We start from the raw sequence: 27,656 nt of genomic DNA on the forward strand, positions 1-27,656 counted from the left end.
AAAACTTCATTATGGCTGACATCAAACTTGGGATTTGGGGGCTCACCTGCCATGCCCCACAGCAGAGTTTTGCTTCAGTCTGATTTCACATCCAAGGAACTTGAGAGGGACCACATTTCCCAAGCAGCAGTCCAAGTGGCGACACTCGACAGAGTTCACAGAGACCTGGGTTGTTGTACATGCTCGCAGATGATGGCGAAGACTGTCCCATCAGGTCTTTACAGTCGTGCATGACCTCGTGCTCTAGAAATTAGGGACACTCAGGGATCGTGACAGGCATTTTAAATAAGAGAAACCATCCCAGTCATAAAAAAGTAAGTGGCCTCTCTATGCTTTCAGAATTCAGTTAGTGTCTTTGGGTCATTGATGGATAAAAGGGTTAGGCTTTAGGTATCATCTTCATTTAAGTCATTCCATCACTTCTGTGTCCCGAATGCATCATCCTGGGTGAAGTTCTTAGATGTTTAGCATAATTTACAAAATTCAAAGTACGAAGAAATGGAGTTTAGTTTGATAAGTTTTGTGATATCAGGTAAACTACAGAAAAAATGCAGCCTACACTGGCTGTTTCATTTGTCCTGTGCACGGTTGAGCTGGGGTCTGGACAGGGGTCTCTCACCCCCACTCCAGGGTCTCTCAGTGCACTGCAGCTCCTGCTCCCCTTCCATCTCTCAGACTCTCAGTGACACGGGTCATCATCTGCCTACCTGTGACTCCAGAAGTTCTGCGGTGAGTTTCAACCAAAACAAATTAAGGTATGATTTGAGTTCCAACAGTATATGTATGTCCTATCCAACCACACGTGGGACTTCGGAACTTAACTTATACCACTTTGTGTCCCACGTAGGACAGTATCTCGTAACACTGAGCAGCCAGTTGATAGTTGCTGACTGACTAATGGGTAAAGGATTCATGACAGGATGTGTGCCTTGGGAAATGTTGAATTTGGTGGTCAGTTCAGAGGCTGTGGCATGTTCTCCTGAATAAACTCACAGTTGCCCATTACCTGAGTAGTTTTTTTTTTTAAAAAATGCAGAAGATCACTTAGAGCTGAGTTCTGGAATGCAGGTTTCATAAGTTTGATGATTATACCAACTATCAACAATGAAGTCTTCCAAAAAGGAAAGAGCTGTACACCCCTTAGGATTCTGGTACATAAAGATTTTATTACCAAAAGGATTCTAAAATTGGAGCCATTTCTTCTCATTGGAGTAGGTGCTTAGTATATTTGGATGTTCAAATCATGGTGTGTGAGGAAGTCAGGCTCTGTTTTCTCATCACACTGGGGACGGATTGCATGTTAGGTCTTCTCTGCTCTTGGATCTGATCAGACCTGGACACAGGAGCTGTTCACATCCGTTCACCCACGCTCTTCTGACTGGGGCTCCTCGGGTGAACGGCCACATCGGCGAGGAAGGTGGTGAGGGGTAGAGAAAGACCCCCACCAAGAAGGGGAGGCTGGTGCCCCCAGGCGGCAGGAGGATTTTTTGCAGAAATGCTGTACATGATGAAACCTGTTCTTGGTCAGTGTGCCACCTGCACCACGGTGCTGGCATGCCTGCCCCCACGACCCCCGGAATACCTGGTCAAGGGGAGAACACGCTGCTGTCTTCAGAATTGGCTCCAGATTTGAGGAGATGCTCAGGTCTTCACAGCCCAGCCAGACAGGCCATGTGCACACAGGCACCTGTCCCTAGATGCGCCGGAAGCCTCTGGCTACTCAGACTTGCTGGTCCTTTAGGGCCAGCGCCTCTTAGGAGCATCTCTGAGGCCGTCACTTCCATCCCTGCTCCTGAGGGCACAGAGCTGCTGTCCTTGTGTTGTCACTGCAACTAGACTATTCAGCATCTGGGGCAAGACCCTGTAAGCACCTTGCATAGAAATACCCCCCAAATAGCTACTTAACTAAGCCAAACACCCTCGCCGTGCTGCTGCGCGTGGGCCCTGGGTGCAGACGACATTTCCTTTGAGACCTTCCTTATGACTAAACCTTTTTGCCCCACCTTTCTTTAGTCTGCAAAACGGGGCAACAGGACTGGATCAGAGGTTTTCCAAGGGAGCCCCTGGGAGCCTCCTGAGGGCTGCTTTTCTCATGCTGGGCATCCCAGCAAGCTTCCTTTCGAAGAAAGGTCTCTGTGGCTTAAAATAGGTCGGGAAATGTTTGGATTAGAGGATCTCTAAACTTTCTGCTGCCCTTACATTCAATGAACTGGAAAACATTCCCAACACACTCTGACTAGTAGTCCAGTTCTAGTACTGTGAATTATTTAATAATTGTTCTGCCGTGTTTACTCCTTACTGCTTTCTCCTTGAATTACTGTCCTGGTGGACGTGCATCATCTCAGTAAACCCGGCCCCAAGACCCTGGAGGGCAGGGGTCACAGGAGCTCGGCCCACTGGGCCCCCAGGCTCCCCTGCAGATGGAGAACCCTGATCAGTTTTTGAAATAAATGAACAAACTTAAAATGTATAAGATCTCTTGGACGATATTAGGGGTATGTGAATATAAAAGTCTTACTTTCTTTGCTTTAGGAAGGAAATGGTGGGAAAAGAAGTGAGAAAAAAATAAACACAGAAGTTGAAATTTGGGTAACTGTTGTTCTAGAAAACCTCACCAATGCTGGGGAGAGAAGAGAAAGAAATGAGCAATAAGGTTTACAAATAGAGAGCAAATTGTGTGTGTGTGTGTGTGTGTGTGTGTGTGTGTGAGCACAAGCATTGTGTGCATGAGAGTGTGTGTGCCCATGCACTGTCCACAGATGTGCCCACACCAGCCCAGGGCTCCTTACCAAAACTCACCCTTAAAAAATTTTGTTGTTAAAGTAAAATCTCTTCTCCCAATTTCCTCAATTTTTGTCATTTCACTGAGCAATTTAGAATAATTTAAACAAAATTAATGATGTGTAACACGACAATGAAATATTTTATAACACCTATGTGAATGCTCTGCAGAGAAGGAGAAATACAATTTGCACGCCACATGAGTGACACTCCCAATTAGTTTTCTCCTGCGTTGACAGCCATGCTGCTGAAGTGTGAGAACGGAGGTCCTCTCTTTCATCATCAGCCTCCTAGCTGTGCCCTGTTTTTATCCGAAGGTTCGGTTCCCCACGTGCGCTGCAGTTGGCTGAGATGGAAGCTGTGCGCTGCAGAGGGAAATGCTTGCAGAGGGAGAAGGAGGCACATCAGTCAGGTGCCTCATCTCCTCAGTCGGGGGCTCCTCTCTAAGCAAGAGGTACATCTTGGAAGGAAATCCTCAAGACCAGAGATGCTTCAGAAGGGCAGGACTGAAGGTCACTGTAATGGAACAGAAGAGGGACCCAGAGGGGAGGCTGGCTGTGGTGTGTCAGGGGTGAAGGGAGGGCTGAGGAGCCCCCAGGGGTGCATTCCCGAAGGCTGGCGGGCCTCCAGGTGCTCATCACCTGTCCTGCAGCCTCCTGGGCGCCAGGGACCGCAGCCGCCTCCACCGCAGCCTTCTTACACGAGACACAGGGACGGGCATACGGCACAAGTGTCGAATTTACTGTTTTTCTTTGTACTGAAGACACTATCAAATGCAAGATGAATCACTGATTTAAGAAGGTTTAAGAGACTGTCAGGTCCGTCTGACTGCAGAAAAATAACAAATGTGAGAAGTGTATCTTGGAAGCAAAGACATGGCATTTCATACACTCTCTCTAAGACGGTGGTTCTCAAACTCCAGCTGCACCAGTGCCACCGGGAGAAGCAGCAACGAGTGGGGCCCATCCAGTTCCTGTTCCCTGGGGCCTGGGGCCCCAGGGATTCGGCTTCTAGTTGCTGCTTCATCCGTTCCTGTTCGGGAACGGTCGCGATGGCCCGCCTGGGCAGTGAGCGCCCCGGGGACCGACTCCCTCCGTCCTCCACCCTGTGCACCTGCCACACCGCCGGGGGAGGCCCAGGGCCCAGCCGGGGTCAGCCGTGTCCAGTCTCACTCACCACAAAGCCACCAGAGAGTGTTTCTTGTACCCAGAAAGTGAATAAAAATCTTTTGTCCACAGACACGTTCCATGGTAAACTTGGGTCATTTTAACCTAATTTTTGCACAGAATGGAAACTTCATAGCTGTGATTAACTGACTGCTACGTAAATTCATGTCCCCAGTCATCAAATAAGAGGTGGAATTTCTCCCGCTACAGGGAATGGGCGAGGGTGACCGAGGGCCTCACCTCTCAGGAGCGTCAGGGGCGGCGGCGCCGCGGCAACGGTAGCAAAACAAGAGTTACAAAGCACGATGACTCCGTCCCCGCACTGTCATCGTAGCCCTCCCCATCCTCAGCATCGTCACCGCCAACATCGCCGCCCCGGGAGAGGCCCACCTGTGTCCAGGGCATCCCTAGGGGCCCCCACACAAGTCTGGGAGGAGATTTTTGAGAAAAACAACCAGCAGAAAAATATTCCCTGTGCTGAGGAGAGCGCGGACGTGGGCAACAAGCCGATTCCGGGCCTGGCTCTGCCCCGAATGAACTATGTGCCTTTGGGCAAGGCTGTAAAGTGTCTAATGTTTTCATCTGTAAGGTGGGTGGTGCCTTGGCTAGGGGGGAGGGAGAGGGTGAACTACCGGACTTGTAGAGAAGCTTCCAGGTCCTCCATCTGTGACTTCCTGGGAGGCGGGGTCTCCCCCTGGGCCTGTGACTTCCCTGCGGTCAAGGAGGGTGCCCACTGTTGGCCCCCACAAAGCTCCTGGCCCAGCACTGGGGAATCCCCGCGTTCACCAGCCCGCCACACCTCCGTAAGGGCCTTGACCAGGAAATGACATTCCTGCCAGTCGCCTCCAGCATGAGTTCCTCATGCCAGGAGCCCCGTCTCATTCTCTGACCCCAGCGCCTAGAAGCGCACAGCAGCTGCTCAATAACTGATTCAGATGCTCGAGCAAGGTGACAGTCCACACCCGTCTCAGGGACACGAGGCCGGGTGATGACCCTTCCGGGGAACATCCCTTGGATATTTTGTGTTTTCAACAAGATGGATTGCATTTTGCTTTGCATAGTCTCATGATAAATTAATTCACATGGGTTTAATTTGTGATAAAGAAGAGATATAAATGCTTTCATATTTTTGGAAAAAAAATGTCAAAATCTACTGCCAAAAGTTCACACAGCTGAGCCCCCTGGTGCCCTCTCCACCTGAGAAGACAGTGACCAACTTTCCAACAGTAAATAGCTTGGGGGGAACCCAGGCGTGGTCTGACCGTGCAGTTACATGAGCTGCAGGAAGGCTCGGCCAGCAAGTGGCTCCTACATCTTATTTGCTTTCTTATCATTAAAAGGAAAACTTAATTAAAACAAATGAAGTGCACCCACTCATACTCAATGGAAAAAGACTAATCACAATTTGTGAGATGTCTGATTTCGAGAGTTTTTTTTTTTTTTTTTTTTTAAGAAATACCATTTCCCAACTTTCAAAGACCACCAACTGGAACAACTACCTATTGAAATGAAGCTCCGAATCACAGAAACCAGCACAGACATGTGGAGATTCTGTTTATGGGTAGTTTCTTAAGCAGAGCTGACATCCACTCAGCAGTCTTTTTTGTGTTTTGCTTTCTCAAGAAAGCATCTTTTTCTTTTTAAATTTCTACTCAGCTCTGCCAAAATCCTCAGTAACTGTAAATCAGGGGTGCCCGGGTTGGTGAGGGTTTAATTCCATATCTCTACAGCATTTACAGTGAAGCAGTGATGGAAGAAACCTCGGGATCATCTGCGGGAACCACTCTGAGTCTCAGGCATCCGGTTTCTGACTCTGGTTTGAGCAGCGTTTGGTAGAAAGGGGCCAGGAGACCTTCTGAGTGGGCAGCCATGGATCACGGTCGTTTCACGCCATCCTCTCCTTTTCTTTCTGCACGGGGAGGGCTGAGGTCCTTTTTATAAGGGAAGAGCTGAGGACGGTGACCTCCCGCCACGGGGACATGTGTTCTCTGAGCTGGAGGCGACAGGCGCTAACAGGGTCCAGGGCGTGAAACCCTCCCTGGCCACCAATACACAAGGAAAGCTGCCATCACCTCCCACAATAACTGAAGCAACGTCCAGGCCACCCACGCGAGGGCATGAAGACTGATCATAAAATAAGGGACCTCCTTGTTGAGGCGTGAGCTGGGCACTGGAGCCCCAGTGCCGTGGCTGGTGGGGGCAGTGCTGAGCCTCTGCAGTGTGGCGCTGCACGCGTGCATTTGTGAGGCGTCCTTACCACATGGAGGTGCAGGTAAGTTGTGGGCAGCAGACCCCACTGGCCAAACGAGATGCGATGAAGCGAGAGCATAGAGTCAGCTTTCACAGTGGCACCAGAAGACGGCAGGGGGACGGAACTGAGAACTGACCTAGACCAGGGATGTCTCTCTCACTCTCCCTGGCTGGCTCACTCCCTCTAATTTCTGATTGAGAAACTACATGTTCATGGTAAAGGCAGGGGAATATTTGTAGTCGTTGGCGCATAAGTAAGTCATGCTGTGGATGCCCGGTAAGGTATCGGCCTAGCTGTGGGCACGCCAGACCATTCCCCCTGTAAATCACTAGCCTGCCTGGGCCACACCACTCGATGGATCCCTGATACCCTGACTGGGGCTTTCCATTTTCTTAGCAGTGGAACCTTGTTTCAAAATACAATACAACCCTGAACTCCCACTTGTAACATAGCTAACAGCTGTTTTTTATCAGTATTTACTTATTTTCTTGATGTATAAAGTGCTCTATAACTTCCAAATATAAAGCCAGTCTACAGCAAACTGGACCTTTAATGAGTGGGAGATGACAGTTAGAGGGGATGTTCTATGGCAGCCACAGCATCCCCTGTATTTTTGCATTTTTTACTTGCACAGTATGAAGACAACAAAACATGGCACATGGACGTGTTGTGTGAGTGTGCCAGGCGTTCCCCGCAGCTGCCTTGCGGCCTCAGGACACCTGCTTCAGCTCAAACAGAGCTTTCTTGCTAGATGCACGTAGCTGCCCCACAGAAAGCTGTTTGAGCTCTGTATTGAAATACTGTGTGTTCAATCATTATATGTTTTGTAAAGCCAGCTATATGAGAAATGAAAGTCAGTACCACAGTCATGTGTGGATGAAATCTCAGTTCCCATGCAGGGCACAAGAGGCCTGGGGCGACCTGACCCCCTTTCCCCATCTTGCCTCACAGCAACTGCCCCCCCCACCCACCTTATTAAGCCACAGATAACTTACATTTCCATGAACCTATGAGTCTGTTTTATGCGTCTGATTCTTGGTTTTGACCCTACCCTTTGCTCAGAATGCTCTGGGTCTTTTTCTTCAAGAAGTCCTCTTGGTGACGTTACTCACGTTATCTTAGGATGCAGTTTTTATACACATCCATTCCCTTGATCTATCTTTCCAAGTGGATTTCCCACTGTTCTCCAAGGACCCCAGAACGACCCCAGTCTCCACACTGAACGAACCCTGATGGTCGGCGTTTGAATCAGCGGCAGGTAGTCCCTGAGAGGAGGCCCTCAGGGGAGCAGTGCTGGGAGGGCCTGTGGGAGGGGAAGCCAGGAGATGGGGACAGGGCAGCATGGGGGGTCAGGAGAAGGAAGCAGCCACCAGCCAAGCAGACATCCAAGAAGAAAGACAGGCAGGAAAAGTGCTTCCAGTCATAGCAGGAAGAGGTGTTTCTTTAAAATTTTAAATTACCAAGGGAATTTAATAGTTGTGCACGAAATATTTACAAAACTGGTATGAATCAGAGTCTTAAAGGAACGGTAGAATTGTGACAGCTCCAAAGATTTGGGAGGACCCAGGGGGAGGCCAGGAATAAGAACACAGACGTGGGAAGTACAGGGCAGTTCTAGAATTTCACTAGCACAGTGGAAGTGTTCTGGAGTTTGTGCAGGTCAGGAGACGCTTCTGGAAGACTGACTTTACATCACGGGAGCCCTACGTGCACCTCAGGAGCAGAGATGTGCTTGTGTGTGGGGTGCAGCGTGAGCAGGACGGAGGAGACCTGTGCACTGTGGGGGAGGCCGTGCTTCCCCCAGCAACGCCAACCCAGACACAGGAATCTCTGCGCCCCCTTCACCAGGCCTGATGCTCTGGGTGGTAGGCAGCCTCGCCCACGAGTGATCAGATGGTTGTCCTGCTTGGCAGTCAGTATGACTCTTGCACCAACTCCCAGTTTGTCCAGAAATCCAGCCCTTTCCTGCCACTATCTTCCTCTGTTTTACCTACTGTCTGGCATGTGGCAAACATACTGAGTGTTTGAGTAATATACATATAAATGTGAATAATGATTAGCTACTTACAAGTGTGATTATCTGCACTCTTGTTTGAGGTGACCGAGGGCCCTGTGATAACAAACACGATCACCAAAGACCATGCTGTGTTTACTGCTCATCAGCGAGATGCATACAGTTGAAAGGGGGGTGGAAACGCTAAGAATAATTTCCCAGGTGCACAGGCTGTAGAGAAACCACTGTGAAAGTGAAGTGTCAAAAAGCCAGAATTTTAGAATTTATGACCATTTAAAAGCTGAGAGGTTTGTAACTCATTTCTCTGGAAGGCGGTTTGGATGGGGACATGCAGACACCTGTCTGGATCAAAGAGCCCAGAGCAAACATTTTTAGATCTTCTCCATAAACTATTATTACGATAGTTTAGCATAATTATTTTCCTAAAGTAAATATATTGACTATTAGAACACATATATTTTATCTGGGTGGTGTTTAATACATCCCACTAGGAACAGCAAAAAGCTGAAAGCTTTTCCTTTAAGATCAGGAACAAGACAGGGATGCCCACTCTCCCCACTGTTGTTCAACATAGTTCTGGAGGTCCCAGCCACGGCAATCAGACAACACAAAGAAATAAAAGGCATCCAGATTGGTAAGGAAGAAGGCAAACTGTCCCTGTTTGCAGATGACATGATATTGTACATAAAAAACCTCAAAGAATCTACTCCCAAACTACTACAGCTAATAACTGAACTCAGCAAAGTTGTAGGATACAAAGTTAATACACAGAAATCTGTTGGATTCCTATGTCCTAACAATGAACTAGCAGAAAGAGAAATCAGGAAAACAATTCCATTTACAATTGCATCTAAAATAATAAAATACCTAGGAATAAACCTAACCAAGGAGGGGAAATATCTATACCCTGAAAAGTATAAGACATTCATGAGAGAAATGAAAGAAAATACCAATAAATGGGAAAGCAACCCATGCTCATGGGTAGGAAGAATTAATATCGTCAAAATGGCCATCCTGCCTAAAGCAATCTACAGATTCAATGCAATCCATATCAAGATACCAATAGCATTCTCCAATGAACTAGAACAAATAGTTCTAAAATTTATATGGAACCACAAAAGACCCCGAATAGCCAAAGCAATCCTGAGAAGGAAGAATAAAGTGGGGGGTGGAGGTGGATTATGCTACCTGACTTAAACTACTACAAAGCCACAGTAATCAAGACAATTTGGTACTGGCAGAAGAACAGACCCATAGATCAATGGAATAGAACAGAGAGTCCAGATATAAACCCACACATATATGGTCAATTAATGTACAATAAAGGACATGACAGCTGTACATTTCCCAAATGTACAATTGGGAAATGACAGCTGATTCAAAAACAGGTGTTAGCAAAACCAGACAGCTACATTAAGAGAATGAAACTGGATTACTGCCTAAGTCCATACACAAAAGTAAACTCAAAATGCTTCAAAGACCTGAATGTAAGTCATGAAACCATAAAACTCCTAGAAGAAAACATAGGCAAAAATCTCTTGAATATAAACATGAGCAACTTTTTCCTGAAAACATCTGCTTAGGCAAGGGAAACAAAAGCAAAAATGAACAAATGGGACTACATAATTCTAAAAAGCAAAGGACACCATCAGTAGAACAAAAGACATCCCACAGTGTGGGAGAATATATTCATAGATGACATATCTGACAAAGGGCTAACATCCAAAATATATAAAGAGCTCACAAGCCTCAACACCCAAAAAGCAAATAACCCAATTAAAAAATGGGCAGAGGATCTGAACAGACGGTTCTCCAAAGAAGAAATGCAGATGGCCAACAGACACATGAAAAGATGCTCCACATCGCTAGTCATCAGAGAAGTGCAAATTAGAACCACAATGAGATATCACCTCACCCCAGTAAGGATGGCCACCATCCAAAAGACAAACATCAACAAATGCTGGTGAGGATGTGGAGAAAGGGGAAGCCTCTTACACTGTTGGTGGGATTGTAAGTTAGTTCAACCATTGTGGAAAGCAATATGGAGGTTCCTCAAAAAACTAAAAATAGAAATACCATTTGACCCAGAAATTCCACTCCTAGGAATTTATCTGAAAAAAACATGACCCCAGATTCAAAAAGACATATGCACCCCTATGTTTATTGCAGCACTATTTACAATAGCCAAGACACGGAAGCAACCTAAGTGTCCATCCGGAGATGAATGGATAAAGAAGATGTGGTACATATACACAATGGAATACTATTCAGCCATAAGAAGAAAACAAATCCTACTATTTCAACAACATGGATGGAGCTAGAGGGTATTATGCTCAGTGAAATAAGCCAGGCGGAGGAAGACAAATACCAAATGATTTCACTCATTTGTGGAATATAAGAATAAAGAAAAAACTGAAGGAACAAAACAGCGGCAGACCCACAGACTCCAAGAAGGGGCTAGCAGTTACCAAAGGGGAGGGGTGGGAGAGGATGGGTGGGGAGGGAGAGAGAAGGGGATTGAGGGGTATTATGATCAGCACACGTAGTATAGGGGGCACAGGAAAGATAGTGTAGCCCAGAGAAGACTCTACAACATTTTACTACACTGACGGACAGTGACTGTAATGGGGTATGTGGTGGGGACTTGATAATAAGGGGAGAGCCTAGTAACCACAATATTGCTCATGTGAAACCTTCATAAGATTATATATCAATGATATCTTAAAAAATAATCACACACACACACACACACACACACACACACACACACAAAATACATCCCATTAGGATATATAAGAGAAGACAAGTCTTGGATGGACAGGAATAATCTAGGCAATACCCCTTCTACTGAACTCTTTTTTTTAAAGAAAACTTGAAGCTCTCTTCTCAGACCAGGCCCTGCCATCTGCTACCACCCACAAGCTTGAGAGGACGGGGGGCATTTGCCACACACAGGGAGACGATTACACTTTAGTTTAGTGGCTGGCTTGCTAGGCATACTGTGTATGTTTAAAGAAACTTTGTGTAACTTAAAAATAGACAGTAGTTTCAAATTTTCAGGAGAGTTGCCAGCACAACACGAAGAACTTGTTTCCGCCTGAAGCATTTGGGATGAATTCCTGACCTGGTGCCCACCACTTCCCAAATGCCTGGGGGTCGAGCATTTCCCACAAACCACAACTGCCCCAGACACGCCCTGGAACCCACCTGCGGTCACGCCCTCTGCAGCACACGGAGGCTGCTGGGAGGCACAGTCTGCATTTAGAGCTCTGGGGACTCAGGTGGGCACTGGGCCAAGGCTGCCTAGGCTTTGTTCCCCCCTGGGAACCTCATTACCCGAGAGCAACCTGGCCCTCCTCCTCAATATTCCACTAATTCAATCCACCCTCCAAGGTCAACAATTTTCCCTCACAAAGGGACGGGAAGGGAGGGAGAGTGGGGAGGGAGGAGAGAGAGAGGACAGGGAAGGATGAGGAGGGGCCGGTTTAAGATGTCAACACCCAGAGGGCATCCTAACGTGAATGGGCGTAGATCTGCAAGGGGGAGATTTCAGTGTGGCTTTTATATTATGCATCTCCATAGCATCTGGCTAAAACATAGTATACATTACCATTTTGAATGGAAACAAGTAATACAGCGTCAAAACACTTGTCAGGGGGCCTTAAAATAGGTACTAACCCTGATGGGCGCTATGGCAGGTACACTGTGTCCTGGACGCCCACAGTCACGGCCATTATGCCTCCTATGGGTGACTGACAGCTACAGAGCATAAAATAGGTGGCTTTTAAAAATATGTTCTGAGCGCTGAATTATCATTCAACAGCTGTCCGACATTATCCACGCCTCCTTCTGGGGAAAAAAAATTAATGAGGGGGAAAGCAGGGTGACATTTAGCCAGATGTCGCCGCTCATTTTTCTTCCGCTGTGACCATTCTAAGCCCAGAGTGGCGAGAACGAGGCGGCTGGCACCCTCGGCCTCGGCGCCGGGCACAGCACTGGGCAGGAGCTTTGCTCCGTTATCGGATTCACTTTTCAGGGCCCCACCCTCGGGCCACTGTTCCACAGCTGTGGGGTGACACTGAAGAGGACAGTCGTGGTTCTGCTTGACTTCCAGCCCAGCGCCCCTCACTCCTCTTTATTCCCTGGGAAGGCTCGCCACCATCACACACAGAGTGGGGGCGTCCTCTCCAGCGCCCTGCCCGCCCCGATTCCCCACCATCACACACAGAGAGGGGGCGTCCTCTCCAGCGCCCTGCCCGCCCCGATTCCCCACCATCACACACAGCGAGGGGGCGTCCTCTCCAGCGCCCTGCCCGCCCCGATTCCCCACCATCACACACAGAGAGGGGGCGTCCTCTCCAGCGCCCTGCCCGCCCCGATTCCCCACCATCACACACAGAGAGGGGGCGTCCTCTCCAGCGCCCTGCCCGCCCCGATTCCCCACCATCACACACAGAGAGGGGCGTCCTCTCCAGCGCCCTGCCCGCCCCATTCCCCACCATCACACACAGAGTGGGGGCGTCCTCTCCAGCGCCCTGCCCGCCCCGATTCCCCACCATCATACGGAGTGGGGGTGTCCTCTCCAGTGTCCTGCCCACCCCAATTCCTCGCCATCATATGGAGTTGGGGGGGAGGGCCCTCGATTGGTCATGTGCTTGCCCGGGACGCGTGGTGGGGGATGGGAAAGGCAGGGGCGAGCGGCAGACAAGCAACTGTCTCCTGAGTCCTTCCCTCCATTAGCATCAAATGTTACCTTGGGGTCAGTCATTATTATACCATTTTATCTAAAATGGAGACACTTGTAAGAGCTGGCTAGACATTTCCCATCTCATCTGTCCTAGGAACTAAGATCATGTTCCCTGGTCTGAAAAAAAAGCCACCTCCGGCACAAATACGCCAGCAGTTCTGTTCAAGTGGTATTTCTTAGTCCCGAAGCAATGTCCCTATATTTGCAGCCAAAAAGCAAACTTTTTACCCACAACCACTATGGGGGAAAATGAAACTGCCTTTGAGTGTCTTTTTAAAGAGATAAGTCAGCCTATGGAATGAGTCTGACACAAGGAAAGAGCTGAAGTCCAGTCCTATCCGAGGCGTGCAGGTGAGGCGCGGCGGCCAAGCACAGCACAGCCTGGACCCCAGCGGCGGCCCTCACCCGGCCTGGCTACCACGGGGCCCAGGAGGTGCCAAGCCCCGCTAGCTGACGGCAACAAAGTTTTCAAAAAAGACAATTCAATATAATTTGCCTGATACTAAATTTTGACTTCACAGATCCACTGGGTTTTGGTGACGGTTTAGAATATACTTTAATGTCTCTCCTGGTTCAGTTTTTTACTGTTAAAATAAGCACCACTGCATGCAGCCAGAGACACCAGATTTTTGGAGAAGGAGCCAAATCTGCCTGGATCCTGGGATGTTCCCTAAAGTTGCTCTATTGAGTCAGTATCAGAGAAGAACAATCATAGACTCTTTGTTGGCACGAATATTAGCTCATCTAGTCCCCAAACGTTCAAAGGGATCCTCAGAAGACACCTTTCTTACTGGTCACCTAGTTTCTGCCTGGACAACTCCCAGAACTGTGCGATCACTCCTCACATGTACAGTTATAACCACGTCGTGATGCTATGACTCTTTATGGCTTTTCCTTTATATTAAGTGGGAACACAGTCCCCGACCCTCTGCATGGTCCCAGTACTTCCGTTTGAAGCAATGGAGAAGCATGGAAGGTCTGGCGAAAAGGTCTACATTGACTTGGAAAATTCATTCAGATCAACCTGCTGCATGTGAAATACATAATTTTAAACGGCTTGATGTGTTGTTTTTATCGCTTGCGATCCTCTTTCTTTGTTTATAACATTTCTGCATAAAAACTGAAATTAATATTCATACATCCATAGCTCGTAAGCACACTTTTATGAGTGATGATGGGAAATAATGTTTTAAGAGAACTTTGGCTTTAAAAAGAGCGCCTTAAAAAGGGCAAATGAATCAGTTTCTTCTCTGGGAAGTTTTAGAGTATAATTATGACTTTGAACTTGGTCTATATTGGCTCTAAAGTGAGCATTTTGGTGTAGCTCTTATTCCTTCAAATTTTTTTTTATTTATTGAGAACCCACTATGTCCTGGATGCTGTTCTAGGCCCTGGGATCAGAGTGTGGTTAAGGCCAAGTTCCTGTGATCACTGAAGGGGCGTCCTAATGGGCGAGATGAGATGGGCCCTGAAACCCACAGGCAGAAATCCGGGGCAGGAGTGAGACGTGCTATGGGGCAAACTGAGGCGGGCGAGGGGACAGAGGATGCACGGGATGGGTGCAGAGTGGGCAGAGATGGGCTGGAAGGGAAGGAGGGGCTCTTGCACAGGCTCAGACCCCTAGTGGCTTGGACTGGGTCCCCATGCTCCTGACCTGCACAGGGCACATGTCCTCGCCTGGCACACTGTTGGGAATGTTCGTGTATCAAGTCCACGAGCATTCAGTCTGTTATTAGGGTGCCTTGTAGGTGCCAATGAACAGTCCTGCTATTGGGGAGCTCAGGGTCGAGAAAGAAGAGCAGGACACAGTAGCCTAAGAGGCAAGAATGTGCTCAGCGCCCCGAGGCAGGAGAAAGAGAAGGTGTGGAGTCTACAGGTATTGATACAACACTGGGAAAATGTGACCAGCAATGGCTGTGAAAGAGAAGTGCAGCAGTGCTTCTAGGAAGTTTGGTTAGAATTTCATGGAGGTTGAAGCTGATTGCTAAAACGCTGTAACTTCCACCTCCACCCTCTAATTTGTAGTTTACACATTTTGTACTCATCAACACAGTCTTATAGTCTTTGAACTGAACATCAAATGCTATATTTTTGAACTAATAAAATGTAATGATAATAAAACATCATTTTTATCTGTTTTACATATTGAAGTCCCTTTAGCATTTCACCTGAAAAATGGCTGTGTTGCTAAAAGTGGTTGAAAAGCTCTGACCTAGGAACCCTGCTCTATAGGCTGGGTAAGAGGGGCCAGAATGCAGACGGCCTTGATCGGTAATCAAAGGAGCAGTTTGATTTTTCTGTCTGTCGCTTGGCCAGTCATTCCCTTTTATCTATGACCTGTGTATCTGCCCTGGATCTTATGGCAAAAAGAATTTAAGGCAGACAAGAAAGACATAAATGTGCAGACAAAAATAAGCTTGAAGTGAGTGGGTGAGAAAAGCAGAACAATGTAAAAATAAGGTCCCAAAAAAAAGACATTCAGGGGAAATGTCAAAATACAAACGTGCACCATAAAGCCCTATCCACATGGGCTGTGAATTCCCTGCCAAGCCGTCTAGCGGCACAAAGGGTGGGAATGTGATTCACAGCCCAAAAGGTAAAGACAGACACTTATTTTGGAAGTTAACCCCTTATCAGATGTTTGATGTGGTCCCGCTTGTTTATTTGTGTTTCGTTGCTTGTGGTTTTGGTGTCAGATCCGAGAAACAATTGTCAAGACCAACATCGGGAAGGTTTCCCCGTCTGCGTCTCCCAGGGGTATCCAGTTTCAGGTCTTGGGTTAAATCTTTAATCCCTTGAGCGGATTTTTGTGTCTGGTAAGCAATAAGGGCTTCTGCTGGGTTTTCTGGGTTACTATTTGGTGGTGTTCTGGTCATAATTTTGCCCAAACAAGGATACTTTTGAGAAAGACATGTAGGCATGAAGAATAATTCTCAGGCCTTTATTGATCTTCATCAGGCATTAACCAGGGCTTTTTTGGGGAAATTGAGGCATTTAATTACTCCCATCTATTCAATGTTTCTTTAGAACTTAAACATTTTTTTGGCAAATATTTTGCTGTCCATTGGCTTCTTTTCTGCAGCAGCCTGTTCTTGTGTTACAGCCGTGGAACATTCTACACTGAAAAAATTCCTCTCTTTCCATGCAGTAGATGTCCCACCCCATCAGCACAAGCCACCAACATATGTAGGTGTCTGTATCACTAAGCGATGAAGACAGGCTATATATATGCCTCTATATAATACTAGATTGTGACAAACTTATTTAAAATTATAATCCCCTTGCCATTTAGCCTCTGAAAATCAGTTGGTATCTAGAATAATTTTCATTCAATCTCTGGAATCTCGAGGACGTTTATGGCGACACATATGCAGTAAGGTCATCCAAGTGAACTTCATGACGTTTCTCCTGGGTCCTTTTCTCATGTTTGGTTCGAGGTCTCTCTTTCTTCCATGCTAAGTGATCTCTGCTGTCTTCTGCCACGTGGAGTTGAGAGTCCAGGTGAGCAGTGTACAGCCAGTGTCATAGAGCCTGAGATCTTGGAGGTGGATGGGGGCAGCAGGGAGCTTCTGTCCCCAAGTGCTTGGGCTCCTTGCCTTCAAGGACCAGAGGCACGGCCCTAATTCTTGACTGCTGTCCTCCCAAGAGTCTGCCACGGCCACGTATCCTCTTTACCTGGCCTGGGGGGGAAGGTTAGCCTACAGGTGTGTGAGCAGAGCAGGTACCTCCCCGCCCAGCCCCTCAAGGGACTACTGGCACCTGCTCCCAGCCTCCTGCCCCTCTGATTTGATTCAGAATTCTAGGAAAACAAACTTTGTTTTATTTTTTTGGTAATCATGTCTTTCACCGATCATGTTACACAGCCTAATCTGGCTTTCACTTTCAATGTGATCCACTTATAGTTACTTTTCAAAAATTCTTCGCTTCTCTAGTTCGCTGCTGGCCCTCTTCCTGGGGGCCTGGTGGTCCCACTTACTCTTCGTTTTTATGTTTCTTCTACATTTTACTTAGAAAAGAGACAATCGTATGTGCTTGGGAAGCCATTCTGAAGAGAGATGTTCTTTAGGGAATATGACTCGCAGTCAGGAGCAAGAGAGGCTGCCTGGAGGCAGCGTGAAGGACACCAGAGCAGAAAAGGGCCCTTCCTGCTCGGGCCAGGTGAGCGGGAATGAAGGCAGCGGGCGGGCTGCAGAGCGCTAGTTATTGCAACTGAATGGCATTACTTATCTTCAGGGGCATTTCAAGTAGGACACGGTCAGGATGAAACCTCTTATTCTGCAGACAGTGCCCAGGCGCCAGGCACCAGCACAGCTCAAACACTTGCCCTGTGATGAGAGATGTTTGCCTGGTTGCCAGTAAGGACTGGGGGCTCCTATCGAGTGGTTTGCTTGGGGTCTGGTGCGTTTACTGACGAGTTTAGCACCTTCCAAAAACCCTTGTAAATTATACTGGAGATAGAGCCTGCCTTGAGAATCCCCCTCCTTCTCTTAGTACAAGCAGCCTCGAAGGAATCACTCCAAAAGTCAGGCAGTTTGCACAGATGTTCTCACAAACACACCAGCAATCCTCCACGGAGTCTCAGACCCGGTCCCAAGCACTCACTTGGACAAACCCCAAATTATAAAGGTGAGTTCAGGTCCATGCCCGGGAAGTGCAGTCTGTGGCCTCCAGAGGGTCAGGCCGCTTGCAGAATCAAGCCAGCTCTTCCCCCTTCTCAAATCTTGTTGAAATTGATTCCACCCTGTATGTCGGAAACCAATCACACAATACTGTCAGTGAGGATGTTGAAAACATATTCTTTTTCTAGCTCTGGGACTATCGTTTGCAGGTGTGAGTTACTGGAAATAATTTCAGCTGAAGCAGAATGTTCCATGCCACACTGGGTCAGAATGAACAAGGGCACTCCTGCCCAGATGCGCACTAAAGGGCTACAGGTGACCCCGGGACCCCGGGCCACCTGGGAGGCTCTGGAGCTGTCTGCGCCGACCCAGAGGATTATGACAGAGCCATCCTGCGGATTCCCTGGGCACCAGCCTTCCCGGGGAAAACTTCCGCAGTGCGTCAGGAGTAGTGGCCCTTTCTGTTCCTTCCAGAAACGGAGCTCCACGCGTGTCTCTTCACGAGGGCACATTTCTGTTCATGTTGACCTCAGCTGACCACAGGGCTTTAGGAGTTAGCCCCGTTTTAAAAAAATCTGCTGTGTTTCATTCTGCAGGACAAGATGAGTTCAGGATGGATCTCGAACCCCCAAACATATTCCATCCCAGACAATCTGGAGTCTGAGACTTCATTGTTAAGGACGTATTCATTTCTTTCAGGGGAGGGCACTGAATGGGACGATGCATGGCACGCGGGCCACCCCCTCCCTCGCTGCTACCCGCAGCAGACAGACCAGTCACCCGGGACACCCTTTCTCACTGAGCCTGGGCTTGGCCTCAGAATCCTGCTCATCCACAGCACCGCAGCCAGCGATGTCTGGCCCGGAGAGTGACACCTAATTCCATCCGTGCCTTCTCCGTGCCCTCACCACAGCTCAGGGAGGGCGGACATGACACAGCAGCACCGTACTGGGCATTCCCCCAGTAAGCTATGGCTCCCCAGGACAGGCTGTGGGCAGGGCAGCTGGGAGCACTGGGCATCTGCAAGAGGACAGGTGAAGAGGGGAAAGGGTGCTGACAGGAGGTCGAACACCACAGAAACAAGAATGTCTGGTTCCTTCCTAACATCTGCCAAGAGCCAGCTGTCGGGGGCTGTGCAGGCACAGATACTCCTGAGCTCGCCAGGGACTTCATTTCTGTGCCTACCAGATGGCTATGTAACGTGCTGTGACTCTGGCCAGCATGGTCACTTCTGCACTGTCCCACCCTGCTGTGTAGGCAGAGACCTGGGCTGCCAGCACCAGCTTGCTGAGGAATAAGGCTGTCCGTTCACATCTGGAAATCCTGGCGCTGCCTTGTTAATTTCTGTAGCCTCATCCTAACATCTGGATACTGCGTTTGTAGCTGGTGGATATCTAAGACATTTTTAATTGATTACTAAGGTGATGGTGATGATGCCGACTGGGATCCTAACAGTATTAGTTACCATTTATGAAGCGTTGACAGTGCATCTTTAAGCACTCCACATGCATTATTTTTATTAACCATCACAGTGACTTTATGCGATAGGTACTGTTACTCCCCCAGTTTTCAGGATGAGTAAGGGGAGGATTTGCAAGGTGAACCGACAAGCCCACATCAGAGAGCTAGCAGGCGGAAGAGCCCAGTCCTCGCCCAGGGTTGTCGGGCTGCACACTTGATTGCTCTCCATTATCATGGTTTCCCTTCTTCTTTTGAGGATAACAGCCATGGAGAGGGTGGAGGTCTCAAGGGATATTTAATAGTAAGAACAGTAACAGGATAGAGTCACTCTATGTTAAGCTTGGGTGAGTATATTTTATTTCAATTTGACTTCAAGATGGAGAAGTTGTCTTGAGAAGTTAATCTGCTGAATCTACAACCAAATATATTTGACATTGGGAAATAGCTCCCTGAGCCACAATACAACACCCAAAGGGGGTGAAGGCCTGGGATGGTCCAGGTTCGCCAACACAGGTGGTTCCCTTCCCCACATAGAACAGGAACAGAAGCTGTAGTTTCTACCCTTCATTCTAAGGGAGAGGAGTTTACTTAGTTATTGTTAAAGATAAAAAAATGTTTCAGCATGAAGCAGCAAATGCCTGATTCATACAGGGGTCCCATTTTCCTGGCAGGATTTAGGCATTTCTTAGCATGGGATTGATTGCGTCCTTTGGACAAACTTGAAGGAGAATGAATCATGTTCTTGGGATTTGGTTTGAAAAGAAAAATCAGATTCTAAACAGAGGCTGTGATTGTGTAACTCAAATTATGTAAATTGGGCACTTTGCTCAGTTGCTGAGTTGCTCTCAGGGTTGAACTGCGTTGGGGAGGAGAAAACGGAGAGCTTTTCAAAGTTCCATGCAACCCGAGTATTCATTTTGCTTTATAACATGGAAGAAAAATTCCTGGAGAAAATCTATATTAGAACTGCCCTTCTCCCTCTGGTATGCCATAGTTATCTTCCAAATACATGTTTTGGACCATGTTACTATTTTCCTCAGGGCCTCTCTGATCCCTTCTAGAATGTGGTAAAGTCATTAAGAATAATCTTAGGCACAAAATCTCATGTGGATGCCTCTAATTTTGTGTCCCTGAGAAAGTCAATAGAGACTTCTTTCCTCTCTGTCTTGCATGAGAAGGTGATACAGGTCACAGGAGGGAGGTGCTGGGGTTTAGTGGCACCCCTCCCAAAGACATGTTGAAGTTCTAATGCCCAATGCCTGTGTGTGTGACCTTATTTGGAAATAAGGTCTTTGCAAATGTAATCAAGATGGGGTCACACTGGATCTGGGAGGGCCCTCACCCAATGACTGGGGTCCTTATAAGGAAGGGGAAATTTGGACACAGACACATGTGCCTGTGGAGGCAGAAACGAAGGTGATGCGTCTGTAAGCCAGGAACCCCAAGGATTGCTGGAAGCTACCAGAAGCTCGGAGAGGCACACGGACCAAGTTCTCCCTCAGAGCCTCAAGGAGGAATCCACTCTGTGCACAACTTGCCCTCAGACTGCTGACCTCCAGACTGTGAGAAAATATATTCTGTTGTTTTAAATCACCTAAATTGTGGCAATTTATACAGGAAACTAATACAGCAGGTGAGTACTTTTTCTTTAACGATATGATCGAGCTTGCGCAGGACCTGAAGGTGGGTGTCCCAGCTCTGTGGGAGGACCAGCCAGGCTTCTGATCTGGGTGTCCACGGAGAGCTGAGGAATCTGTGACAACATCCAGACCTAGGTGGGTCTGCAGCCCTGCCCAGTGCTGGGCAAGTTCCCCACTGCAAGTTCACCCCTCCTGGGGTGGGATAAAAATCAGCCCTTGCCTGAAAGAGGGCTTGGAGAATGTACAGGAATTCACCAAGCAATTAAAGACAAAGGTATGGGAATGTGAGCTGTGTTCAGTGTAAGAACTCTGAGTAGATCTATTTGTGTTAGAGCATACATTGCAAGGTATCAGAAATGGAAATATAAAATTAAATATATTATAAGGAATGTACTTTTCAATTTATTAAGAGCTAGATAAATATTAGGTATTTCTATGATTATTCACCTTAAAGGGTCATTGGGAAGACCATTAAGTATATAGATCAAAAGCTTATTGTCATATCCTGGAAAATAATTATAAAATGTTACATCATAATGTAGTATTTTGGATTTGGCCAGCTTCATTGCCAGACCCTAGAGATTTGGAAAGAAACCTCAACCTCTCTATATTAAATACGTAGGTGAGTTTCCATGAGGTTCTACTGAACGTGGTTTCCAGGTGTCCCTTCTGCACCTCTAGTGACCATATGAATGAAACCTACACCTTTTAGAGACAAATATTGACCCAGATGGATGGGATCCAGCTAGGCTATAAGTGGTTAGAAGCACTACAGACATTTATGAGTTTTTACTATTGTATTTTAATTTATTTTTAATATAGTATCCAAAGGTATAAAAAAAATTTATGCACTTTTAAGTCTTTACACATTTAATAAAGAACTTAGGAATTATAAAGATATGTAAAAATGGCAAGCCTTGAGAAACCACAGAATAAACATTAATTAAAAATTTGAGGAGATACCACATGAAGGTAAGACTGAATGAAACTATGATGGTGAAGATGGACAAACACACTGTGGAAGAACAAGGGACGTCAGGACAAGAACCATGTGCTGAAGGACTGGTTACACAGAAGTAGGGATTGCAAACATTAGAGGAGCAAGCCAGGGACGATAAAGTTACAATGCTGAGCACTATCATGTAGGTTAAAGGTCAGATCCACGCCAGATAAACTTGCCCCAAACTATCATAACGGAAGGTGCACAGAAGAGTGGGAAGAATGACCAAGTTTATGCGGGGCTGTTGCAATTTCCTGACTTTAGAGCTGCTAATATGATACCCAGCCCTATGTCCTGATGTGGGGTTTGCTCTGATGGGGCATCTGTTTTGACTGGCTGGTGCCCACCTTGTTCTAGTTATAAATCCTTTGACTATTATTTCTGCCTATGCCCAAACTGAACAACTTGGAGTTTCTGTGCAATGGCTAGAACATTTGTGAATGTGGGAGTATTCAGAGATCTCCCTTTCCCTCATTCAAAGAATCCTCTAGTGCCACTACATTTTCCCTCAAACTAAAAAGAAAGGAATTTTTTTGGTTCTGGTTGCATCTTAAAGGCTAAGTTAATCTGCATAATAAAGTACTGCAGGCAAGGGATGGGGTAGGGGGTCTCTAAGGTTGGGGTGGAGAAGTTACTTTGGCCAGAAGTTTACAAGAATCTCCCAGAGTAGCTTTGGGCTGTGAAGGAAATCAACAGGAGAGGACATTTAGTAAATGCTGCTGTGGGTTATGCATTTGGGTCTACTTTAATATCTACTGAGAAACTCAGGGAAATAAAATTATTTAAAAGTATTTTTAAATAATTAAAAATACTTAAAAATAATTATTAAGTTGGACTTAAATGGGGGTGTCCGCTCAGCTGACTGAGCCGCGGGCTGCAGGACTCCCCCATGTGACCGCAGACCCCCTAGTGCTCTTTGCTCATGTGGTGGCCCCACTTCTGGATGGCTTCTCACAGTCTGAATCCTGCCCACACATTTATTTGAAATGCTATCTCATCTGTGAAGCTTCTCTCTAGTCTTCCCCCTCAACAAAAACCCCAAGCAATCAAACTGAGTCACTGTCATCGTTTCTTTTTGGAAATCTCATAACCCTCGCTGTTTCCACTCTCACGACAGTTACCGCCACCACTGGGGGTGTAAACCCGGGGGCTGCTCAGCCTCCTCTCCTGTGGGCTGAGGGTTGGGCTGTCAGGCCTGTGAAGTCAGAGGTCCACACGTTGGCTCCTGATGTCATCTTATCCATTTTATCCACTTGTAAATTTGTCTTTCTAGGAAATCCCTTTTAAAAAATGCAGTTTTAATGGGGCTTTAGGGGACAGGTTAATTTGGGCATTTGTTAGTTAAGCCACAAAATAGGTTATTACGGAAGAAGTTTTAAAGAGCGATTTTGCAGAGAAGAGGGCTGCTTTATGCTTACTTTAAGATGGGGCAACAGGCTAAATACCTGAATCGGTTCTACATGATTCAGAAAACCCTGGAGTGAGACTCCATGATCAAGTGAGCCTTCAGTTTCTTAATGCAGGGGAGCAGGAACGGAGATGAGATAGCGTGACCCCAGAGATCTAGTCCTACCCTTTAAATTCCATGAATCTGTTGATTGCTGGTAGAGACTCTGGCATCTGTGGGGAGGGACGGGCCCTCCCTTCTGATGGCAAGATCAGGACGGTCTCTGGGCTGGGCCCGTGTGTCTGACCTGACAGGCTGTGCTTGCCCTTTGCTTTCCTCGAAGAGGACATCAGAGAAGAGCCATCTCTTCACACTAAACATTCACAGACCACAATACAAGCAGTCACATGAATTGAAAATGTCCCCAAACTAGCAAGGACATAAACATAAAAAGAAATGTTATTCCCACTAAGGATGGAATGCCAGCAGGCAGACTGGAAATTTGCACACGAACAACTGTTCAGTGATCACCAAACACACTGTCCATATGGCTGCCCAACGTGGACGCCACGGTTACACCTGTCTTTTGGGACCTTCCCTGCCTGAATCCTGGGCCACAGATCTCCAGGGAGAGCCTGCTCAATGCCATCCCGGGGCGGACCTCTGGAAACAACAACAAAAGGCTGCCAGTTGTTAGGACAAGGCCACGGAGACTAAACTGTGGTTGGAGAACATCCCGCGGGACTTGGCGAGCTCCCGATCTCCAAAGAGAAACAGCAGAAGGATGTCACCAATGAAGATGCTGGACTGTGTGAAAGGTCACCATGTGCAGCAAGTACTAGTGAGTCGGGACCAATCCAAGAGTAAGAAAGCCATTGTCACCACCCAGACCAGAGACGCCACAGGCCCAGCTCAAAATCTGCCTCACATATAAACAGTTTCCAGCAAATGTTATCCGGCTTCTTTCAAGGATCTTTCCTGACGGAGGGTCTATCACCTTCCTCACGTAACCATTCTTATCCGGGATGTTCTTCTGTCAGTCCCCTTCAGTTTTCCCTTTTGCATTTTATCATGACAGTCCCATGTTTTAAAGCCACTTCCTCCTTGAGCTAAGATTTCAGATCTCTGATTCCGTAGCTTCTGTCAGGCTGTTGTCTCTGGCTGGCAGTGGGTCTGCTTGCCCTGTAAGTCTCTATGTATTTCCAAGTTGTAATTTCACGAGGACCCTGACCTGGGGCCTAGGAATCCAGAGCCCTGGATGCTGGTCCTCCGTGCATCCCAGACTCACCTGGGGCTGGGGAGGCACCTCACTTCCCATCACGCTTGTCACTTGGCAGACGAGGTGGGTGGATGAGCTCTCAGTTCTTCCTTCTGCAGCAGCCGTCCTACGACTTCAGAGGCTTGGTGGTCTGTCTCCAGTTGGTAATCTTCGAGGGGACGAGGGACTCCTGGTGCATCCGATGCAACCCCTTTCCTCCCCATTGTCTTAGAAGAATGTCTGGGCTGAGGTTGTGGTGGCCAGTGGCCGCATCTTTCTTTCTGTGGCTCTTCAAGATTCCAGGTGATGCTGGGAAAAGCAGGTGAGATCGCACACTGGCAAACAGTTAGCAAAGGCCAGCAGGGATCCCACTCTAAGAAAGCCTTTCCTCTCCATCCGTGGCTTGTAGGGTTGAGTTACTCCAGGTCCCAGCTGGTCTCCACTTGGGGCCTACTTTGAGCTGATCTCAGTAGCTCTTCTTTGGGACAGATTTTTGTAATGACCGTATTTACTATTACTTACGTCTCATGGGTTCACATCTTATCTTTTCAAGATGTGAGGACAGGATGCAAAGATACAGCTTTAGGTATGCTACTGGAGTGATGAAGAACTTTCTGAAGTTTGGGATAGATTATCCATGGACTGGGTAATAGGAAAATGATTTTTTTCCTGTTGAGACGTCTTTTATATAAGCTTAATCTTGAAATATCCTTAAGATGTTGATCTTTGAAATCAGATGGCCTAAGTTCATCAGTGTGTAAGATCCCTGCCCCAACCACCTTGAGGGACATTTTAAAAATGGGCAATGTAGCCAGACTTTGGGAAAAACTGTGCAGCATACGAACACTCTGATAAGCTGCCACCCGTGGCGCAATGTGAAAGCCCCTACAGCTCCCACTAGCCTGGTCCCGAGAGCCAGCGTCATCAACCGGGCAGCATCATTACCTCCTCCCCTGGCGGCCGCCTCCCCTCCTGCGCGTGTGTCCACAGACCCCAGCACTGACTCAGAGACGGGGCTGGACCGGGTGGGGACCTACCTTCACACCTGAGCAGGAAGAAGTCCGAGCTGAGGCTGAAGGATGCGCTGAAGTAGGTGCAGTCGCCCACCAGGTCGCAAGACAGGCACAGCCTGTTGAAGCTGTCCACCGTGCTAGCGCTGGTGCACAGAGAGCAGGGCATGAGCCACGGCAGCTGGGCACGGGCAGCGGTGCGGGCCCAGGGCCCCCGTGGCAATGCAGGCCAGCTGCTCTCTCTTCCCCCAGATGTGCTCTGGGGCACCCGGTGCTGGGCCTTCCTCCTGGGTCTGCCTGCCGGGTGCGCCTGAAGGTCAGCTATCCTACCTCTCTGGGCTGGCCGGTCCCCTCGGCTTGGAAGAGCTCTAGGCACCTCTGCTTTATGGAGGGGTGTGTACTGGGTCTCTATGCTTTTATTTCTGCCCCAGCACATCCCTGATTTGAGGACAGGGTAAGGTCCTACTGGTATCCAAGCCTCTTGTCCTCTGAGTGGGTGGTTCGCTGTTTGGCATGTCTCCCGTATCTTAGCATCCCCCCGGGAATTCCCCCTAACACTGCCGTAGGACAAGGCAGGGACTCCGAAACCGTGGGCCACACTGCGCACTGGCTGCTCCCCAGGCCAGTCCTGCCAGCAGGGTGACCCGCTGCGAGCACCTTCCCAGTCAACCAGCTAGAACAGTAGGAGGCTGGGGCCGCCCTGACCAAGTGCATTTCATGTCAGAAGGCCTAAAATGTGTTTCTATAAAAGGACGGATACCCAGGAATTGTTTCATCGGTCTGGAGGTTCTTGCCCGAGCTCTTCGCAGGGGACGGGGCCGCCTCACTGTGGTGCTGGTATGAAGCCTGCCTACAGCAGTGGGGGGAGTGAGTGGGGGGGGTTTGCAGTCGGCCCGCCCGCCTCTACAGTGTGTTGGCAGGACCGCCCGAGTCACCACGCACCGTGTGGCCCCGTGAAGCCTGTAGGGAGGCCAGCCTGTGGCCACACAGACTTGCCACTTTTCTCCCCCTGCCAAGACTCCCTTATTACTGGTCTTTTATGCCGTCAGCGTGTGGGCCTGGGGACACGAGGGGACACAGCTGTCCACCTCATGGGCTTCTCCAAGGTCCAGCAGTTGGGGGGCAGAGAAGGCACTGCCTCAGCCCAGACTGTGGGCTGCCCACCTGGGCCTCAGTGTGCACAGAACAGTGCCTCCGGAGGGGCTGATGTGCCCGGAGGCAGCCACCAGCCACCACTCTCCTCCTATCTGGAAACACAGAGAAGGTAAAAGCCTGACCCGTGTCCACCTCTGCTTGTCCCACTTAGACCTGATCCCTTCTCCAGTGAGAGCAGCAATGGGGCAGATGGCAGCATTTAATGCCGGACAGGGACCGACACTGGGAAAATCCGGTCCTTGTCTGGGGCCCAGAGGCCTCCCTCCTCCGCCTGCCTTGAGACAGCAGACCCTGACCCGCGTCACAGAGCAGGCTGGCCGTGACGTGGGGACCTCGCCCGCAAAGCCCCCACGTGCCCCCAAAGCAGACTCTCCTTCCTGCAGACACCAGGGAGAGTGAGGCCTGCAGACGAGTACTTCTGGAGGAAGGGGAGTGTTACAGCCTGCGGGTGTCAGGAGGAGGAAGTGACCCACGGGGACTCAGCTGGACTAGACGTCTGCCTGGGGGAGACAGCGCTGGGGGCGGGCAGGGCCTGCGTACCTGTAGAGCTGCCGTCTCCGGGGCAGGTCTTCCGTGCTGAGGAAGTAGCTGCAAAGATGAGCAGGTGCACGGGTCAGCTGGGGCCGGTCTGCGTGCCGCACGCCACACCTCAGGGACCTCTGAGGCAGCGACACGTCTCCAGCTGGGGTCCAGCTATGAGGGCGGGTGGGGCCGGAGAGAGCCACACGGCCAGGGGCAGAGGGACAGGCTGGGGAGGCCCTCTGCGGGCCCTGGGACCTCCCGCATTGGCCTGCGGGTTCTGTGTAGGGCCGGGAAGATGGTGGTGTACACCTGGATTCGGGCGTGGAAATTTCCTTACAAGGCCATTAGCCTTCTGCAGGGTAAGCACCCGAGAACACAGCACAAGCCCAGACACAAGGCCTGGGTCAATATCCCTCACTGAGTGGTCTTCCCTGGGACCCCGAATGAGGAAAGCCGGCTCCAGCCCCAGACCGGGCAGGATGACTAGCATGTGGGCCGACTCCAGCTGTCTGAATCCCGTCACCGACGGAGTAGCCTGCAGAAAATTACTTCACTTCTTTCGGCTTGGCTAAGTTATTTTTGACGTGAGGAAGGCAGGAAACCTACCTCATGGCCCACGGTGTTGGAAGAGATAATGCTCGGGCC

The 27,656-nt window shown here is 48.6% G+C and overlaps 1 protein-coding gene across 5 annotated transcripts in view; it reads right to left on the bottom strand.

Annotated features, from left to right (window-relative positions):
* DPP6 (dipeptidyl peptidase like 6) overlaps window positions 1–27,656 on the bottom strand; it is an 863,884-nt gene that overhangs the window by 35,417 nt on the left and 800,811 nt on the right. For all 5 annotated transcript variants that reach the window (XM_073238157.1, XM_073238156.1, XM_073238155.1 and 2 more), the window contains exons 15-16: window positions 27,030–27,077; window positions 25,362–25,480 (exon numbers count right to left, since the gene is read on the bottom strand). In XM_073238157.1, coding sequence (XP_073094258.1) covers window positions 25,362–25,480; window positions 27,030–27,077 — 167 coding nt within the window. The remainder of the gene's footprint in view (window positions 1–25,361; window positions 25,481–27,029; window positions 27,078–27,656) is intronic.

The sequence above is a fragment of the Manis javanica genome, chromosome 6 (genome assembly GCF_040802235.1).
Source record: "Manis javanica isolate MJ-LG chromosome 6, MJ_LKY, whole genome shotgun sequence".
NCBI lineage: Eukaryota > Metazoa > Chordata > Mammalia > Pholidota > Manidae > Manis > Manis javanica.